The sequence below is a fragment of the Maylandia zebra genome, linkage group LG23 (assembly GCF_041146795.1).
Source record: "Maylandia zebra isolate NMK-2024a linkage group LG23, Mzebra_GT3a, whole genome shotgun sequence".
NCBI lineage: Eukaryota > Metazoa > Chordata > Actinopteri > Cichliformes > Cichlidae > Maylandia > Maylandia zebra.
In genome coordinates, this window is record NC_135188.1 from 16,057,930 (window position 1) to 16,079,811 (window position 21,882).

Below are 21,882 nucleotides of genomic sequence, written 5' to 3' on the forward strand. Positions count from 1 at the left end.
GACAGAAAGGTAAGTTCACTTTACAAAAGTGCTGAACAGAAAAGGTTCTCCACATGCAAAATCCATCCAGTCTTGTGAAGCATGGGCTTAAAAAACAAAAGACTATGTCAGCCACAAACAGAAGCCTGAGTCTGCAGTGGGCAGAGGCTAAATAAAAATGGACTTTTAAAGACTGCTGCAGATAGTAGGCTTGACAACACAGACAACAGCATCAATCCATGGACCCGCCCGGGGTCAACAATCCAGGCCGCTGATTGTGATGAGACTGAGAGACAGCTTTTTCCATCAGGCCATCAGACTGCTGAACACGTCATAGACACCTCAGCTTCACTACTGGAACTTTAACATTATGCACTCCACACTGTATATAAATGCCACTTGTTTTGCACATATTCAACTCTGTATATTTTATATATTTTATTATTATTATTATTATTATTATTATTATTATTATTATTATTATTATTATTATTATTATTTTATTTTATTTTTTTACTATTTAATTTGTAAAAATGTGTATACACACACACACACACACACACACACACACACACACACACACACACACACACACACACACACGTAGGAAAATATTTAGTATACACATCCAGAAATGCATACACTATTATATATTGTACATATATTTATTAGTTTCAGGTTGGCCATTCTTGTATTTTGCTCGTTTGTGTTGTTGTGTTTGCACATCTCTGTTGCTTGTGGGGCTCGCACACAAGAATTTCACTCGCATGTGCTGTGCCAGTGTGCCTGCACATGTGATGTGACAATAAAAAGTGATTTGATTTGATTTGATTTGATGTGGGGAATTTTTTTTTTTCTGCACACTTTGACGTCCCTTAATTGCAATTAATCATGGTTTGAAGGGCACAGTCTCAGTGTTGTTGTAACCATGTGCATCCTATTATGACCACAGTTTACCAGCTCATAATGGCTGCTTCCAGCTGGGTAACACACCATGTCACACAAGTCAGCACTTCAGTTTTAAAATATTAAATGTTCGATACAATTTTGCATTATTAAAGGTGACTTTTATAATGATATCAATTTTAATAGCAGGAAATAAACTAGATGGATAATTATTTTATTTTTCTCTTTTTTTCCACATTTTTCAAGTAACCTATATTTGACAGCAGCATAATAAAACTGGAAATTCCATTTTTATTAAACCACCATAATATTTGTAGGGGCCCCCATATCTGCACGCCTATAAACAAAATTCTGGAGGCGCCCCTGTGACCTTGGTCTCTTTAGCACTTTTACAGAAGAGTTTTGGTATCGTAGCGCTATTGTGCTTTACTTTCATGTTAAAATGATTAAATGATAGATTTAATTTGATGTAAAACGCTTTCACACGGCATTTCCAGACCAGGAAAGCCGTAAGAAGGAGATTGGTCATGATTGCCACATTAATGCATTGTTTCCAATTCACCTAGCCCACCACTGTGCTTATGGTCGCAAGATGACAAGAGACATGCATCTGGCACGTGCTTGGCGCACTTGATTGTCACCTGTGCCATGAGGGCAGAGCCCTCAGCTTTGAATTGTCTTTATATGTGGTCAACAGCTGCCTGCTTCCTGAATGCATACTGCAACTTAATTAGGTAAATCTTTCCAAATGTATCATTTAGGTAATGTAGTTGATCATTAACATAGATTAGTTAAAGATATCGGGGATCGGATTATACGAATGTACTGTGTACCATGACGACAGGGTGGGGGAGATAGAGAGGGAGTGTGAGTGCGGTACAGCTTCTGGATCACACTGTTTGACGGTGATGAGAAGTTGCGGCAGTGGGAAATGGACGGAATGAAACCGGGTTTTAATCACCGCGCATCTGGCTCTCCGAGTGCGCGCAGTTTACGTCTGACATGAGTTCGGACTGCGAGAGTTACTACACCGAAGAAAACGTGCTCGTGGAGAACTTCACGTGTCCGAAAGCGGACGGTGACACCACGGCACTCTACTGCTGCGGGTTCAGTGACTTGAAGTACTGCTGCGCTGACCCCAACAGCTTTTTCCCTTACGAATATGGATACATGTGGTGGCTGAGGTAAGAGCATGTAAACTCTTAAATCACTGATGAGTGTTTCATAGAATTTTCCGATTTATAGATGGTACATGACATTGATGTAAATCAACATGTATCAGGAAATCTCCAGAGCGCAGTGAGAGCAGGAAGCATGCGATGCCAGTTTTCTGGCATCTCTTGGATTAAACAGAACCGCAGAGGGAAATATAAGGTAAACGCGTGGATGGGTTGTAAAGCGCAGAATCATTTAGTGTTCCTATTAGTGCTTTGTATTTAAGAGCCAACTTGCTGATGACATTTTGCGTCTCGTGTCTGTTTAACTCCAATCATGGTAATTGGCTGTTATAATGAGAGACTATAGACTAGAGGGAGTTTTGAGACAGAGAACACGGGTAACCTTTAGAACAATTTAATAGCGCAGAGACGAATTTCAATGAATCTGAAGTTTTAACTGCAATACGGTGCAGAGGAAATTATGAAGGTGTACCACAAACAAGCAAGCAAATGATGGAAGATAAATTAATGACTTATGCGCTGCTCTCAGGCATGCACGCGCATACTGTAATTAATCATTTAAAGTAAATAAATTGAAACTGAAATCAGAAACACGGAAATAAAAATATAAGAAAAAAAAGTGTAAATGTTCAAATCTGATGTAACTTCTAAAACAGTAAATTAGAACTGTTGAGTTTGTTTGTTTGTTTGTTTGTTTTGTTTTGTTTTTTGTGCTCAGGGGCCCCTCTATGCTTGATGTTCAAGAGATATGGTTAAACCAAAATTTGCCCCCAGGGTTATTATACATAATTGGATCATTTCTGCAATTTGTGTTATGACTCATAAGCCACAACATAAAATGGATGCTGACCCCGGAGGAAAACAGGGGCTTTGTGTCAACTGCAACCAAGAGAGCATGACTGGCATGGCATGGTGGCCATATTAAGTTGCCATAGGCAATTCAAGTTGTGGACAATTGTCAATTAAGCCCAAGCACCTAGACACTCTTGCAATGCCAGTAGGGATGTAGAGGGGCCATATTGTCATGTTTCAGTTTTCCTATTTTGGGTATTTAAGATTTGTGATTATGTTCTTATTTTGTTCTCAAAATTAATGTAACATATTTCATAGCCCATTATTTTTCTATTTCCTTTTTTAAAATATTTGACAGTAAAATATTACATTATCCTCCATTGTTCAACAGTGGGGAGATTCACATACCTAAACCTTGGAAAAGAACATCATCAAAAGAGAGTGCAACATCACCTGTTCCGCACAAAAATCTCAGTAGCTGTGTATGTGTAAAATCTATCCATGCTTTCATGTCTGTGGGAGTTAAGGTCAGTGAAACTAGCCAACAGCGGACACCATATGGCTACTCTGCATCATTATATGTCATTATATGTAATAAGAATTTCAGTGAAACACTGGTGCTTTAACACTTTTAAGCCACAGAGTATGCATTCATATCATCATGCAGGAAACAGAGAGCATAACTCGCATACTCTGCTGCTCAGGTGCAAAAATCGAATGTTTAGGACATCTTGTTCCTTCATATGAGAATGTAGTAAATGTTCTTGTAGTCTTTAGTGTGGGGGAGAGAACAGAGAATAATAATCAGGCTTCTATTCTGTGATTTTTTTTTTTTTTTTTTTTTTTTTTTACTTCAAGTACATTCTATACTCTGGATTCTCAGACAGTAAAGTAAAATGTTAATTAGGAAAGATGGTGGTTTTCATCAGTTCTCACATTCTGCCTGCATACACTGCATATATACATATACTGGCATTTTCATGATGCTGCAATTAATTATGTAATGTGTTAATTAACTATAAATGTTCTGCATAAACAGTGTTTCCAACTGAGAGGCACCTTTTCAGGTTTCGAGGGGCACATCCAAAGGTGTTTTTTAAAGACGTGTTTCAGTTGAAAAAGAAAAGTTTTGAGAAGAGGTGTCAAACGTAAAGGCCTGGGGGCCAGAAAAAGCCTGGGCAAGATGCCCGCTGGACATCTTTGGAAAACGTGAAGGAGGGCATACATTTTTAACAATATTGTTCTGCTGACAAACACTTTCCATTTATACACACCAACAGTAATAAAGTAATAGATTAACAATTAACAAAAAACAATAGACATTGTTTACAGTGTATTCAAATTGAAACAAATAAATAAATAAAATATATAAATATTTACATAAATCATTTGCTTCAATAAATGAACTACCAGAACCTTTTCTCTACACATTGATTTCAGTTGAAGCCCAAAGAGTTGCACAGACAGATTAATTTTATCAACTAAAACAGCATTTCTTTATCATACAGTTGACACTGCACTTCTGTTGACTTCTTTTTCTTATATTGCGATGTCTCAGAGATTAAAGTGCAGTTAAACCTCCGTACACCGAGAGAAAGGGGAGTTTCCCTTTGATCTTAAGTCCAGCCCACCTAAGATCAAAGTGAGCTGTATGTGGGCCACTGTGCAAAAAGAGTTTGACATCCTTGCGTTAGAGGCAGCTCTTTTTTAAAAAAAATTATTATTTCTATTTGACTCTGCATCAAAACCGGGTTTAACATGTGGATTTTGCATTAATACATTTTACATTAACATGGAAAATGCATCTCCCAAATATTAAATAAAATGTCACTGCCACCTTCCAGTGGTGATTTGCTGCTAGAGCCTGGTGGGTGGGCAACACGTGCAATCCCACACATTTTGTGAGTTCCTGCTACGCCATTAACTAACATAAATAAAAACAAACTTAAAGGGGACATATGATGCTAATTTTCAACTCCACATTTTCCTTCTTGCACTCTTGGGTTTGATGCTGCCTTTCCGTTCGACGTTTGTCTGCAATGAGCCATTTTAGCTCCTCCCCCCTTTAAGGCCTTACTCTGACTGGCTGCTACTAATAAACAGACAGTTTGGACAAAAGGTGGGTGAGGCTTCTATGGATCGGCAGAGGTAAACATTAGAATCTTTCAGTTAATTATTTAATGCTCACTGACACGCTCTGCAGGGGTGGGGGCAGGGGGTAAGCCACAGAAGGTCATTGCTGAAAAGGCTAGCTGTTTGTGGAGTGCTGTATTGAAACACATTAATGGAACGTTGGTAGGAAAATGTACAAAAGCTACAGGAAAGACCGCAGCCTTGAGAATTGTCAAGAAAAATCTATTCAAGAATTTGGGCAGGCTGATTAAATTTGGAAATCCTAGAGTCTGGAGGAAAAGGCACTGAATCTAAGCTGTTTGAAGTCCAGTGTGACATTTCCAGCCATTGCTGACCATGTTATTACTGTGCTTGTGCATGGCCAGCCAAGTAGCAGGACCTGAACCCTTTCGATTCTCTGTGGGGTATTGTTAAAAGGAAGATGAAAAACACCTGACTCATAAATGTAGACGAGCTGAAGGCTGGTACCTTATCAATTTAACCTGAGGTTCAGTAACACCTCAGAACTGCCACAAATAATTTGTGAAAAAGAAGCCCAAGTGAAGTATTGCCTGTATAAATGCATATATACATTTCTGATGTTGGACATTTTGGTCTTATGATCTTAAGGAATTATTCTCATAATTTAAGACATTGTATTTCTGATTTTCATGAGCTATAAGGTCATATTTTCCATCAAAGTCAACGCCTCACGGCAGTTTTTACTGCGGAAACTTTAATTGTGAGGTCCAGACCTCAGTAACCTCATAACTGGTTTTAACCAGGGGCGACCGTGGCTCAGGGGGTTGGGACGCGCATCCTTAACCGGAAGGTCGCCGGTTGGATCCCTGGGCTCTGTGTCCTGGTCGTTGTGTTCTTGGGCAAGACACTTTACCCTACCGCCTACTGGTGTGAGGCGCAATATGGCAGCCTCACTTCTGTCAGTCTGCCCCAGGGCAGCTGTGGCTACAACTGTAGCTCGCCTCCACCAGTGTGTGAGAGTGAATGAATAGTGGCATTGTAAAGCGCTTTGGGTGCCTTAAAAACTGCTATAGAAATCCAATCCATTATTATTAACCATGGTACTGATATTAACAGTGCTGTGAGGTTAAGTTTGAGATTCAGAGTCACTGCTTTATAGCGTGCATAAGCAGAGGCTACATGTATTCTGAATTAGTGAATTTTATTGCATTTGCTGTTTCTCAGAATTAGTCCTTTTTTCACTCTGCTTGTGTCTCATAGGTTTAATGCAATAGGTTTAATAATAGGTTCAATAAGTCCTTAACAGAATGCATTAAGAAGAAGGAAAAGAAAAACATCCTGTACTACTGGAAGTAGAGCACAAATAGAAAAGACAAAAGGGACAACATTGATTTACTTAAGGAGCATTGAAAAAAATTATGGGATATGTCAGTAGTGTAAGAGTTATGAACCATAGCGTTGAAGCCAAATGATTCATTCATGCTACCTGAAGTCCACTGGAGTGCAAGATAAGAAGTCTAAAAATGTAAAACTCAGGGTCTTAGACCCTCAGTCATGACATGGGGAGGCTATTATTGGTTTTTCTTTTCTTTTTTTTCTTTTTTTTTGCCTGTCCCGTTTGGCTCTTTTGCCATCAGAATTGTTGTCTAAAGGCAAAGAAAGATGCCCAACAAATTTACTTTACCAAACTGACCATCCCAGCCTTGCCGTAATGGTCCATTTGATTCACCTTTTATTGTTTATTTTATTTTCACTTGCTGAATACGGGACAGACTTGACTGGGGGAAAGAAGGGGAGAAAGAAAGAGGGAAAGAGAAACAGCTGAGAAGAGGGACGGGGGAGAAGGGCAAAAGACAAAAACCAACAGAATGAGCAGGAAAAAAAAAAGAAATAAAAAATGCATATATCAATCACCTGGATCACCTGTTGAGAAAGAAAAAAGAAAATAAGCAGAAGAGAACAAGAGTAATAGAATAGACATCATCACAATGATATATGGGAATATGACAGTAAATACTAAATATTAAACATTATTGTGCAGCACATAAGATCAACAGAACACAGTGTGCTTTGAGGGAGGAGCCAAAAAGGGTATAGTTTGTGGGTGTGATCACCCGTGTGTACACCTGTGAGCATGGACGTGCTTGTTTTTTTTTAAAAGGTTCCTTCATGTAATGATCTGCTAGAGGGTGTGGGGGGGCCACAGCCCCGTCCTCCAGGGCATGAAGCAGGTATGGAGGAGATCAAAACTCCAGACATCCAGAGGCCCCCAGAACACAAGAGACCAAGGAAAACCAACAGAGGGGCAGCTGCGCCACTGTCCCAGAAAGATCTGAGGAGAGTCCCAGATGAGGGCTCACTCAGCAGCCGCGGAGCAGAAGCCAGGGGGAGTTGCAGTTACGCGCCCGTGAGCTCCGCCGGCAGCCAGCTGCGCCTGAGTGACTGAGCCCCAAGCCGAGTGGCCGGGGGCACCCCACCTCCGAAGTGGCCCGAGTGAGCCCCAGGCTCCAGGCCCCGATAAGCGGCCGCCAAGGAGTGAGCCGGTGTGTACCTGGACGCCCATCCCCGGACACAAAGAACCACCAACGCACCGATGTCTGAGGGAGTCCGCCACTGGCAGGGGAAGTGGTGGTGGGGGGAGATAGGCCTCCAAACCTTGGAGGGCCTGAGATGTCCCCAGAGAGGTGGCGCCTGACACCCAACCTGACATATAGACACAGACATACAGGCACACACATATACAAACATCCATTCCCACCCTCATGCTCTCATATGCACTTACTCCACACTCAACCAACGTGGAGACAGACAAAGAGACGCTGTACACACGATCACACTCCCCAAGCTTACTCTACGAACCGGGTCTAGGTACCCTTGCCCCTGGAGGGGGGAACTGCACCCAGACCCAGGTGGTGTTACCCTTTTCCCTGCGGTGGGGGGAGGCAGACCGCCCCGACTCCGCAGCAGCAGGGAGGCCCCACACTCCAGACCGCAGTTGGACGGCCAACTCCTCCTTCTAGCCCCCCCGCTCCAGCAGGCCGCAGAGAACGGGGGTGAGAGAAGACTCCAAACCTCCCTCCACCCGCTCATTGTAGTGTTGATGCATGTGTGTTCTAAGGTGCATTTAAAACCCAGGAGGGCTTGGAGCTACCTGCCAGAGAGCAGCAGGTAAGCGCATAGTCCCTCCTGATAGCCCTCAATGTCTACGTGTATTTAAAATTGAGAGGTGGGCAACGACGCCAGGGGTGAGGTGTATACCCTGATGGTCTTTTGGAATCCGTGTATCGTGCCCACCCCCAAGATCCTATATGTATGCGTAATGAGAGTGTGAGTAATGTGAATGTCTAAGTTGTGGGATAAAATTGAGGCAGAGGCAGCCAGAAGGGGACAGAGGGGGGGGTAGCCTCCTCTGCACCCTGGTGACATACCCCTACTCCAAGGCCCTGCATGTGTGGGTGGTTGTGGTGGAGCGGGAAGAGGGAGGCAGCTGGAGATGGGGAGGGAAGGAAGGGAGGGGCAAGTGACCCCTCCCTGGGGCCAGCTCCCCCGCTGACCCCAGTAGGCACCCCCATACTCCGCGACCCGCCAGGGAAAGGGGGCCCAGGCCCATCCAGACCGGGGCCCAGTGCAGCAGCGCCTCCCGGCCCCACAGAGCCCGGGACAGTCCACCCAATCCCACCACAGAGAAAACTGCACCCACCCCACCATCCACTCATCTTCCAGACTACATAAGACAATAAACACCCAGGCTGAGATCTTCCTCCACCTCTCCTGTATCTCCCCCTCCTGCAGAGAGAGCTCCTGAAGAGAGGAAAGCTCCTGCAAGATGTGACAACCTCCCTCACCAGTTGAAGAGCCCCTCAGGTGGCTCGACACACCGGCGGCACCCTGCTCCAGGGCTGGGCCCCCATGCACCCACCTGCCCACAACCCCGGCAACACACCAACCAGGACCCAAGCCCCCGAGGCCCAGCCAGGGCCCTAGCCCAGAGACGGAGCGCCCCCAGAACCTCACGCCCATCCCGGACCCACCCAGGGGCAGCCAGGCTACCAGGTCAGTAACCCACGTCCGTCAGCACAGACCCTCCCCTAGCCCCGCTGCACGCAGCCGCGAGGAAACAGTCACCTGAGAGCCAACAGAGCCCCTAATTGGACATGACCGCTACCCCGGGTTGAGCCCCCCAAGAAAGATGCCTCCGGGGAACCCCCCGACACCCTAAGCCTGTCCCTACCCCCACACCAATCACAACAGTGAAGGCAGGACCAAACTATGACCCCCCAGCCCCACTAGGTGATGGAGCTGATCAAAGGAGCCCAGAGCAATTGATCTGATGTGGTGGCAGAGGCTGTATCAAGACTAATGTAATCTAATAGATAATTTCTATATTGGTTAGAATTAAGATTATTTTTATTTTTCCAGTTCATGAGGACTGTTTTCTTGGCTGTGCATAGGGCAGTGAAAACCATATGGGCGATATTCTTTTCTGAAGTGACATTATCTAAGCTGCCCAACAAACACTATTCTATTCAGGTATGTTTCTATGGCATTGGCAATTGTTTGGGAACATTGTCACACTGAAAAACAAGCCATTAGCAGTTAGATGCTCTCCAGATATTTTGATGCATGCTCAATCATCCAGGTAGTAATGTAACGTTTTCAATGGGAGAAACATCCAAGTGACTTCTTCAGTCTCAGCTGACTGCAGGTTTCCCCAATCTTATAAACAGTCCAAACTGTACTGTTGAAAACATTACATTCAGATGAACAGAATCAACCATATGCTTTCCAGATAGTTTTGTATTGTGGATTTAAATCTAACAATTCTTTTCTGCATTCATAATTACATACATTTTTAAAACAATTTGCAAATATTCAAAACTGCCAAATTCTGAACCCACAGTTTGACACTTAACAAAACCGTAGCATACGTAGCATCAGTGCCTAATAATGATCTGCTGCCAGGTTGGTATGAGAACTGAATGAGCTGAAAATGAGGCTGAGGAGTCTGCAGTGGTCCAAACTCAAATTTCTGACCTACATGAGACTCCATCCAGGTGCTTAAAGCAAAACGCCTGTATCCATATTTGTGCGAAAGTAAAATAGCAGGTGTTCAAAATGCGATGAAAAGAAGCAGGGATGATTGTGAAGGTGTACCCAAAATGATTACTTATTTTTCTTAACTCTCTATCAATAATGCACAATTGGAACAAAGAAGAAAATATAAAAAAGAACAGACAGTGCTAAATTTCAAGCAGTGACTCTTGATAAGGTGTACACATACCAGACAAGCAGACATTTCCCCATCACATTAGCCTCCATATTGATCTCTTAAAGAAATTAATGATTAATGATCATTACTCCTAGTAAATGATCCTTGTCCTCCTCTACATCTCAGCTTACTCAGTGTGCCAAGCGACATTAGTTTAAGAGTTTGCATTTTGTTTAACTTTCCTCTCATATGAGCACAATGGCAAAATTTGTAACCAGGACTGGCCAACAAAATAAGTAGTCTGGTAGTTTGTGTGAACTGGGTAACCATGGATGAGCCAAAATTGACAGCCTGATGTTGTTCATCCTGTACATTTCTAGCCATCAGCAATATTGTTACCTCTCTGAGCTACAGTAACCAGGAAGTGTTTTTCTGGTGTGTCTTTGTTCTGTGTCTTCTAGTCTCGGAGCCCTCATGGGTCTCTCAATAGCAGCTGTGGTTCTTCTCGCCTTCATCATCACTCTGTGTGTCCTCTGCTATCTGTTCATCACCACCAAACCCAGAGGTCTGGACAATGGACTGCCGCTGCGAGCACCAGGTACAGAGTTAAACTTTCTGCTAACATATCAATAAAATACACAGAGTTAAGTAGAACTGGGCCTCTGACAAAGTCAGAGCCAAAGGTTCTGAAATACGTCAATTGGTATCTTCTCTATTTATTATTAAAATAATGCTAATTTCTTGCCTTGCCTTGGTTTATGGCCAGTCTTTTTGTTTTATTATAGACATTATTAATGTACTTGATGAGCAAGAAAAAATCCCAAAAGACTTCTGATGAATATATTCATAAGCACAAAAGTTATTACTACACAACCAATGAGAGATGCTTTGCTTTGGATCGTTTCTTGATCTGGAAACAAAACATTTTGCTTTTTTTCTTAATTACTGAAGCATTAAACTGTAGAATGCATCAGCCACAGAGTTTTATCTCAAATTTGTGACCTTTACAGTGTGCTACTCCAAAGAAGTATTTTGAATGAAAAACCAAGAACACGGCATTTAGGAATGCTAAAAGAACCTGATATGATTTCCTTTCAAAAAAAACTGGAAAACCTTCTTTGACAAGACAGCCGAACTTTGTTGCTGAGTGAGGAGGCAGCCTTGTACTAGATAAAAAATGTTTGCAGAAAATTACATTTGGTGGAGCTGTGTTTGAAATGTTTTAGAGCAGGTGTTTTGTAACCGCTATCTCCAATTCAGTTTTGATTTGGCTCAAGTTTGTGTTAGGGCAATTAGAAGTTTTCTGTCTGGATTTCTTTCCAAATGATTTTAAGTGTCAGTAAAATGGTTTCCATGTTGTGCCTCACAATTGTGGAGCTGTGACTGGACGACTCTGGGAGGGTTTGGGTGGATATTTTGAAAGATAAGTTAGAGCTTATTTTTTTTCATTCATGTGGGCTGTTTGAGAAATGGCCACAGTATAATTTTTAAGTCTTTTAAGTCTCACTGTGCACATTGTTTTGATTTTATGACTCACAGCTTTACCACGGTCACTCTCACTCCTGTCTTCAGCAATTGTTTTTGGAGAGCTTGTGCTGTCCTTAAGAGAGGTTCTGGTAAATCCATTTTTGTTATGCATGCAGGACCAGAAAACAGACAGTTAATTAATAATGACAATAATAATATGACCTGCTGTGACAAAACAAATTTCCCACGTGTGGGACTAATAAAGGTTATCTTATCTTATCTTATGACCTACATGTTCATCCCACTATTTATTAGACATAAAAACAAACTGAAAATAGAGTGAATAACAGACTTTATCGCCAAGACAGAAGTTAAGTTAAGTCAAGTTAGTTTTTTCTTCTGTTCACATGCTTTATTAGACTTGCATGTTTTTGTGATGACTCCAGCTCATGTAGCTGGTGTTGTTATTATAAATGTATTTGTTCAGCTTCAAGCCTTCCCTTCATATTCAGGAAATATGCAAAAAATCTTCTGACCAAACAATATATTGAAAAAAATTGGCATCATTCTGCTTCCAAGTTTGGAGAGATGTTAATCAGTGTCTGCTGTGAATTAAAATATGCTGCTTAAACCAGATATCCATAATCACACGAATCACACTCCTCCATGCTTCAGGGTGGAAAATACACATGCAGGTATCAGGTTTTCACTAATCTAATATCTCTTTCCTGTCTTCCTTGGTCTTAGCACTTCTTTTCTACTTCTTGATAGTTTTGCATCTGTGCTTTTTGTCACGATGAGTTGTGTGACTGTCAGTGGCTGGACCCACGTGCAGGACTCGGAGACAAAACATTAACTTAAACGACGGCTTTATTTGCTGGAGAGTCACCTTTGGACGATACATAAACAACAACTTAAACTAACTAGACAGGAGATGCTGAAGGAAGACGACCATGGATACACACACAACAAACGTGGAGGACGCAACAACTGGCAGGGAAAAACACAGGGCTTAAATACATACTGAGGTGATTAGGGAATGTGAAACAGGAGGAGAGCACAGCTGGGACTCATCAGACATGACAAGACAAGGGGAGGCAAAACTCAACACATTGACATAGTACACAGACTTTCAAAGTAAAACAGGAAACTGAACAGACGTGGACTAAACTAGGGGATACAGTGACAGAAATCAAACCCAAGAGAATCAAAACACATCATGAAAACAAAGATAACTAATACAAACAGAAAAACACTGAGTCCACAGACTCAGGACCGTGACACTTTTAGTTTCCTGAAATTTTCCAGATTAACTAATGTGCATGCACTTATGGACTGTTTTTGTTTAAAATATGTCACACTTTTTCTTAAAAACTTTGTTTCCTATGTGTTATTTCATAGTTTTTAATGTCTTTTGTTTTGTTCTACTCAAAATGAGTTGATATGTTCATCGTTGTTTCAACCCTGTTGTTGATTTGGCAGGTCTAAGATTCTTAGTTTGAACTTTTTGTGTGCATTATAGCAGTCCCTTTGAAGATTTAGATGTGTGCGTGTTCAGATATTAAAGCTACCTGTCTCAGGTCAGAAACTGAATCTGAACAAAGAACAATGGGGATGGAGTTCTGAATTTAAGAAAGAGACATGTTGTCATTCTAATAATTTGCTCCAAACAAAGCTTTAATTCCACAAGCAGACGCGAAGTGCACAAAGTGTGTAACCCCTGTCTCCTGTGCCGTTCGGCTTTGCTCATGCATATAAATTATTAAATATCTTTAATGTTGTTTTCACTCGAGTTGCCTCATTAGATTTCTGCACAGGTCTTCACACACATCTACAACCTGCTCTTTCATTCACCCCGCTGTGGGGTTTGTTGCACCTGTTAGACACTGCTGTCATTATAATTGGTCGATGAAGTTTGGGGACATCGTGTAATTCCAATCTTCCACTTGAATGGAGGTCCAGTCTGCCAGAGTAATTGACAGCACTGGTGTGGGTGTGCAGGGCATTCAAAACGTATATCAGAAACTCTGTCCGTCCGCTCACTTTACACAGGTGGCATTGCAGTCAGAAAAAGAATATTTGCATTTTATAGTGATATCTGTAGAGGCCGTATAACCTAACTCAGTCGGAAAGCTCAATTTAAGGCTTAACGTTTCAAACAAGATTAACATTAAGGGGTGAGATGGGGGGATTAAGATGTTCCCAATACTCTCTGGTAATTTATCATTAGCCAAGGTTGAAGTCCACAATGTATTAATTTTTTTAAGTCATGTGAAAACAGATTTCTTTCTTTATTTTCTGTAAATTTGTAACTTGAAGATGTCACACTATGTAAACTCTTTGAATTACTGTGGTTTAGTAACAGTGCAAAGAGATAAATAGTAACTTGTAACACATTTGTAAATGATCAAACTTCTAATTACAAATGCCACTGGGTTATCAAGAAACAGTCCACTGATCACAACTCACATAGTGTTAAAGTTGTCTGGCTGACTCAACAGGTTACTCCTGTGCCTGTGCTGAGCAGGGGAATATCTGAGACAAAATAATGTGCTGTTTATTTGCAGTTTATGCGTCATCAAGTGTTCAGTTAGCCATATTTTTCTGACATAGCTGTGAGAGTGATTGTGGACAGTGAAGTTGTTGCCAGTTTGGCACACTGCGTTAACACACAACGATCTCTACAGCAACTGGGTAGACCTGAGATGGCGTGGCCTCGCCTGCAGCCTGTCTGCTTGGACAAGCATTTCACTGCATGTTGTACTGCGAATTGTGTATGTAACAAATAAAATTTGAAGTTAGGATAACAAACATGTCTTTGGTTGGCTTTTCACATGCTGTGTCACATAAATAGCAAAGAAAACACATGAATTTGCAATATCCAACAAAAAAACTCCACTTCTGTGTAAAGTTTGAATGTTCTCCCTCCCATGTCGGGTAATCTGGCATGAATGCTGGGTTAATGGGTGATTCTAAAGACTGGTGATCTGTCCTGGGCATCTTGCTCTTTGTAGGCTCCAGCACCCTCATGACCCTAAATTGGATCACTTAGAAAACTGATGCTTAAATAAAGATTGTCTAAATGATCATGCATTTTGGTCATTCTTGTTGACAGCCAGTAGCCATGCAATATTATGGACAGTTACCTCATCATGCTGAAAGTGTGATCTTGTTTCCCTGGTGAACAGGTAATCTCTGATTTCACTTTACAGATATCATCAGCGTTATCATAGTAAATGGTACTAAGTGGAACCACAAGCCTTATCATTTCTTCTCTTGTCCGTGAACTTCTTCTTCCAGGTTCTACATCTAGCCCACAAGCACCAGGGCCCAGTAACAGCAGTGTCCCACCTGGTCCCCAAGGCCTCAGGAAACATTTCCTGAGAGGCAGGCTGGACTGTGACAACCAACCCCCGGACCCTGACCGCCTTTTCCAACGTTGTTTCTTGGCTACGGTTACGTCTGTCAAAGTGGAGGGTCCTGCTTAGCCAGAGTTATTTCTTGGTGTTTCTTGGCCGCCTACCTGTCACCACTCCACTATAGTTTTCTGCATTACAACAATCCAGGCTGAGCTGAAGTTTGATCTCCACATAGTTACATTTTGTCATGTTTGATTCAACAGAACACAAATGCAAACATTTCTGTTTGAGCCCTGAGACAAATTTTTCCTGCTTTAGAAAAAGAACAAACTGAAAAGGTTTCAGCTGATTAAAAATGTAGCCAAAGATGCAAATGTGATTTTGATGGCGCAACCTTTTGCATGTATTACTTTTAGTTTGAAGAGTCACAACTATTATTTGTTGCACTGAAACCCAGAAGTTATTGTTCCACTTAATCAACAGAGACAGCAAAACCTCTGATTGGAAATCATTATTTTGCTGCCTGTCCCAAAAGGCTGCTTGGAGGAATACAACTAAACAGTACAATTACAGGCTGCTACTTTATGGATAGTTGAATATTTGTATGCTGGCAAATCACCAGCAGTGAGTATTCAAAAGAATATATTTACTGAAAAATGTTGATTGCACATTATTTAAAATCCACAGTTTGAAATGGCTTTAGATGGATGAGCTTACTTCTAAAAAATTTCTTTAAATGATAAGTAACCCCAACATGGACCTTGAGGGGAGAAAAAACAAACAAACTCATTGACTCATTCAAATAACGGGGGGTTTGGGGTGGGGGCGAGGGGCGCACTGAGTTTGCCCACATGCTGTGTGTTTGATTTATTTGAGCCATTTCTTCTCATTTAACACGGTGGCTCTAAACACAGTGAGCACAGGTGAAGAAACAGTCAATAAAGAGAGGGTTGAACTCTGAGTTAAAATGAACCCGAAGCATCTCACTGCTACCGAATCCTGTCGGCCTTCTTTTTTTTTACACATTTTAGACATTTTTTATTTGTAAGTCCTTTTAAGCATGTGACAGGTAACATTACTGGCTTTGTCAATCTCTTAAAATGGTTTTTGTCTTTCACACATGGGTTACTTTTATGCCAATTTCTCTCATGGAACATTGACACATAACACTCACGACCCCGGCTATGAGAGCTAAAGTACATGTGCAATTCTTGCCAAACAGTACGTTCAAAAAAACTGTTGCACTTTTGCCAGTCAGCATTGTGTTTGTTTACTGTAGTGAAGCGTAACCATTACAACCACCACACTTGTCACCCAGCATTGTCACTAAAGAATGGCTGGGTGCGTATATGTTTGTGCAGTGCAGCAGCAATGGCTAGCTGCTCCTGCCACTCCCAATCAGGCCTTCATAAAGACAGAGCTCTTTCAAAGAAAAAAATATATAATTTTTATTGCAAATGAGAAATTCTGTTTTTTGTTTGGCCTTTTTCTCCTTTTTTGTTCAATGATAGTGGACCAAGTTTATTTAAAAATAGGACAAATCTAAGTGATAGGAAGTCCTAAATAAATGATAAAATAATGGCGACAAGAGAAAGAACCAAAGCGAGATGACAATGACTGAAGGAAACACACAGACTAAATGCACAAAAAGGAAAGTGACAATGAGACACAGGTGAAGTGAATCAAGACAGCTGAAAGAGACGCAAATAATTTGCACAAAGAAACAAAGAACAGAAAAAGAGAACTGCAGGACAGCAAAGCGAGGAAAAAATAAGATGTTGTAACAAAAACCAACAACCATGACAGATTAACATTTGTGATTTTAAAGGAAATGTCTACAAAGCTCCAAGATCGATCACCAGTATCAGGTCAAATGTTCACTCTGGGGGCTACATTGGTTTGTTTTGTATGCATATATTTAGCGCTGTTTAACAAGCCAAACTAAAACAGTTGGTGATCATTATTCTTTCTTAGCAACTACACCTTAGCGTTGTCATTGTGAGCATGTTACAGTAGTATTAGCACCTGTCTCACAACAATGCTGTGCCTTAAATTCGGGCTCACAGAGCTGTTAGCATGGCTGCAGTCTCTTACTTTGTGTTGTACGAGAAACTATAGCCATCCATGCAGACCTGAAGTACTGGAGTATAAAGTAGGCACCATGCATGTGGTTGATACTGGCACTCCAGCTCGAATGGCAGCAGTTTGTCTCTGGAAACTGCCACTGCAGAGCAGAGCAGAGCAAGGGTGTGTTAAAACTGCATTTAAAGCAGTCCAACTGTACATTGTGCTTTGTTCAGCAACCACCAAATGAAAAGAAAGCTACAGATTTTGCTTTGTTTTTATGTGCCTTTTTGGTTTGCTGTTTTTATTTGTTTTCAATCCAAAACATTTGAATTATGTGATTTGACTTTGTAATTTCAGTGTTTTTGAGTCAGCTGTAGGAATGAAAACTAGGTCTGGCCACACTTTAATCCATCAGTGTTGTTGTGCTTTGCTGAGTGTGAAAAGAATCTGGAGGAATTTCAAACCCACTTGTATATCTCCCGTTCACATTATGGAACAGTTTGTGTTTACTTTGCAAAGAAAGAAAGAAAGAAAGAAAGAAAGAAAGAAAGAAAGAAAGAAAGAAAGAAAGAAAAATAAATCAGCTTTATGTTGTAGTTGTGGGTTTTCATGTTAATGCAACTGCTCAGTTTATTTAAATGATAGGTGTCAGGCTTATTAATGACCTACATGAATTACAATAAATCGTTCTTATTGTTGAAATGTACTTACAGAAAAATGTTTGGCAGCTCAAGTGCCTATTACTGATAAATAAGTTATTAAAGATTATGAAGCTATATGTGTGTGTTTGTGTGTGTGTGCATACTGTTTGTTGCCTTTATTACATAGCTTTGAACTTACTACGGTACACTTTTTTTTCAACATACTTTTTTTCAATGTTCATCGTGAATATTTTATAGTTTGACGCACCGGAGCTGCTGTTGGAGTTTCACTGGTAATTTACTCCCTATTATAGGATGTTTTTATGAGTCATTCATATCAAACCACATGTCAGAAGAGAGCCCCGCTCTTTACATTTGCAACAGCACCATCAAGACTCCAAATGTCTTTCCAGCAAACTCTTGGTCCTCTGCAATCCAAGCGCATAGTTTAGTAGTAGTTCATGGTTTCAAGTTATACCTAAATGTATGTGTATGAATATGAAATTTGTGCAAAACAGTTCAAATGTAGCCACAAATGTTTTTATTTTTAAAGCAGTCAAACTTGAGCCTCTTCATCCAGGCTTCAATGCAAAAGCCACACTACCATCTTCATCCTCTCTGTGTCTTACAAATACAACAATTTCGGCTCATTAGACCATTTTCACTGGTGTAGTGTTCACCTCATGGTGTCCCTTTTTTATTTTTTTTTTATTTTGCCTGATTGCCACAGTCTATTCCAGACAATTAATGTTGATGTGTCTGCTGCTTATCTGCTTATCGACTCTTACCTGGAGTAAATTTAATTGGTGATTTCTGAGGCTGGTAACTGAAATGAATTTATCCTCTTATCTACAGCAAAAACGGAAAAAGGGGAACATTCAGATCTTTCTTTCCTGTAGTGATGTGAGAGCCAGTTTTATCACACTGTTTGATGATTTTTGGAACTACTTTTAAAGAAACGTTCTTGAAATGGTTCAGACTTATTTACCTTTTGCTTACTTACCGTCTGATAGTAATCATGGTGCCATGAGTTTGGTGGTCTTACAAGACGGGCTATCATTTAGGCTAAATGAGGCACTTTTTCACGACCCACAACATCAATATATAAACATCTTATAGTTGAAATCCATTCTTGCGGGTTAGTTAAATAAGTGAAATTGAACAGGTGGTGAGCTAATCTGAGAGACCGGGACGATAGTAAAGAGCAGCAGCTCAAAGTAGTGAAAGCAAAAACTGAGTGAGCAGGTGTTACAAATCTTTTGAGTGGTGCCTCACTTAATGGTAATTTTTAGTTTATATGTTTTAATATAAGGCACAGCAGCTCGGTTTCATGCTTGTGCTTTGATCTTTTGGAGGCTTCCAGACAGTATGTGATGTTTAGTGGGGATGAAGGTTCAACACTGTCATAAGTGTGCAGTGTAGTTTCACTAGTGGAATGAAAAGTGTTGCATGTGGAAGGTGATGCAGCCAAAGAACTGCAGTGAATTTCTTTTGAGATCACAATAATTAAAAGATGTTTCATTTTGAGGCTGTTTAAAAACACTCAGAAAATGAAGTATTTCATTTTGGGTACAACAGCTTGCCACTGAGGCAATACCCTCTAAGGTACTGCTGCTGTACACTTGACAGGTAGTGCTCATTTGTACTCTTGTAATTTGAAGCTACCGTACTGAGAGCAGTCTGAAGCCTAGTTGGTTAGGAACAGCACTTAGTATGTCAGATCCTTCACTCGGATACATAATTAGCACCAAATGTAGGGAGAGGAAGTAGGTGGCAGATCTGAAATGAGTCATAGTGTACTCTTGTTCCTGAGGTTTACTCCTGCAGGAAGCACTAGTTTGATCATTTACGCAGACTGCAAAACTACCAAGGGAAAAGGTTTCATATTCAAATTCATCTTCAATCTTATTTAAGTAATAGCATTAACCTGAAGTGTTCCATAAAAATGATCTTTCTGCTTATTTCTCGAACAGTGTAAAATTTCAGTCTGACGGGGAATTCAAATTCAATCCATCACTGGTTTCATTGTTTCGAAACAGATGAGCCAATCGTAGCGAATGATGACAACAAAATCTCAAGAAGTTGAAAGAGGCCTCTCCATGAAATTATATCGGTATTGGCAGTGTACAGAGACACGATTTGAACTCACAGCACTTTAAATTTCCAGCCACACGCAGATGGTTAAGTAATACAATGATGATGAAAATAAACAATGAAATGTGAAATTCTGCTTAAGCAAAAAGAAAGTTGGAAAGGAAGCAATAACGCAGGACTGAGGAGCTGCTGTATCAGATATAGAACACTGATTCATAAAGACAGTATGGTGTGTGTAGGACTGAATGAACTTATAGTGCCATGGTGTAATTTGTAAATGACTTGTGGCAGGTCAGCACACTGGATGGATGGATGTGTGGGATGGCACTGCTCTCTCTGGCATAGCACTTATCCAATAAGTGGATCTAATGAATTTAAGGAGAGGCGTGAGTCATTTCAATAAATGTTCTCCTAGTAACACCACAATGAAACAAACAAAGGAAGAGACGGGGAGACTATTTTTGTGTTCTGACCAGACAGTCAGTACTGCTCTTTTTCAGTCCTTTCCAGTGCTATAGGTATCCCATCATTACAAAGACTTTGCAACAGCAAGTTCTGTTTTGTCCTGACGGCCATTCTTTGATTGAGGTTATAAAATGTGTGGCCTTTTAGACGTAAGTAGTGACTTTGCTAACTGATTTAACACATAGAAGGACATGTGTAGGCAGAATTACAGGATGGAAAAAGTCTTCCACCTGTGTGCTGCATCAGTTTTGTGTGTTCTCAGTCTGCTTATGCAACGGGATTCAACTAATCTAAGTACTGAGAACAGCTCAACTGTAGAGCAGGGGTAATATCAATCACAGGGACTGATGTGAGTTTATCAGTAGCATTACTTGCTTTTAATTACTGTGGTTCTGTCAGCCTGAAACTCAGCTCAGCTCAATGAACTGCTGAGTGGGAACAAGATTTAGAAAAATCTCTACATTGTGATAAGAGAGAAACTCAAGCCGTAGAAGTCCAGCTACTGACTTTGCGCCTTGAACACTGGCATCCCGAAACTGGTGTTTGATCTCTCAAGAATTACCTATGCTGAATACTCACCTCTTTACACGCCACACATGAACTACGTTGGTCTTACATTAAGTAAAAAGTGAGGGAAAAGTTATCATAATCATAGAGGCAGATAGAGCCACATTAATAAGAAAGACACTGCTGAAATAAACTGGAAGATTTCACAGCTGAGTCAAGCATTGTTACAGACCTAGGGACAACCTCCACCTTCAAGACACCAGCACTCCGCAAACGTTGGCCTGTCTAAGCCACACTTGCAAAAACTGGTTAGAAATAGTTTAAGGACCGAAGAACAAGAGGTGTTGACCTTACCTGAGCTCAATAGCAAATTATGTGGCGACATTCAACTGCAATCCCAGCAGTTCACTTCAGTGCTATGTCACATAATTCCCTTCTAAACAGCTGGCAATTATAGGCTCATATAGGGTGTGATATTTTTAACTCTTTAGCCTACAATGCTGTTATGCTGTATCAGCAACCCACTTTACCCCAGATCCTCCTTTTAATGTATGTACTCACTTCACTAAGGTCAAATCTGTCATCACTCCTGCCTGATTTGCTCTGTTGTCTTGCTTCTATGAGCATACAAAAATAGACTCTATTATCCAGAAACAGCTGTGCTCTCTGTAAGTCTCTGAATAAACCATTTCCAAATATAGATCACTGCAGATCAGATATAAAATATAGTCTTTTGAGTGCAGAAGTGCTGACTGAAATCAAATTGATTTCATGTATATTGTGGATTCTTTTGGCACTGTAACAATATCTCGTCTCCTTTGTTGTCTAGCACTATCATCAGGTCAGAAATTCAATTTGTCCAGTGATTTTGTTTATGACAAAATACCTGCAAAACAAATGACATTCCCATTTGTCTAATCTGTATGTTATCATGCTAGATTCACTGCTGGGACTATGCCCAGTCTCACAGAGCTGCTAGTGTGAATGAAAACCATTTCTTTCTTTCTTTCTTTCTTTCTTTCTTTAAAATTATGGAACACTCCCATGATGTTGAAACTCAAAAACAAGATCGCAGGCTTGATTTGAGCTTCCTCACGGGAAACAAAATGTCCTGAAGGGGATTC

At 40.8% G+C, this 21,882-nt stretch overlaps 1 protein-coding gene across 1 annotated transcript; it reads left to right on the forward strand.

Moving 5' to 3' along the window:
- Positions 1-1,493: 1,493 nt before the first annotated feature.
- On the forward strand, positions 1,494-17,819 carry LOC101475447 (protein shisa-like-2A). Its single transcript, XM_004552927.3, has 4 exons — positions 1,494-1,619; positions 1,867-2,069; positions 10,620-10,756; positions 14,926-17,819. The coding sequence occupies exons 2-4, from the start codon at positions 1,888-1,890 to the stop codon at positions 15,111-15,113; spliced, it is 507 nt and encodes a 168-aa protein (XP_004552984.1). The 5' UTR covers positions 1,494-1,619; positions 1,867-1,887; the 3' UTR covers positions 15,114-17,819.
- The last annotated feature ends 4,063 nt before the right edge of the window (positions 17,820-21,882 follow it).

Bases quoted from the DNA above. Each gene is read 5' to 3' on its own strand.
- LOC101475447 (XM_004552927.3), top strand. From the start codon at position 1,888: ATGAGTTCGGACTGCGAGAGTTACTACACCGAAGAAAACGTGCTCGTG. The intron at 2,070-10,619 runs GTAAGAGCATGT...TGTGTCTTCTAG, and splicing joins GGATACATGTGGTGGCTGAG to TCTCGGAGCCCTCATGGGTC. The intron at 10,757-14,925 runs GTACAGAGTTAA...TTCTTCTTCCAG, and splicing joins ACTGCCGCTGCGAGCACCAG to GTTCTACATCTAGCCCACAA.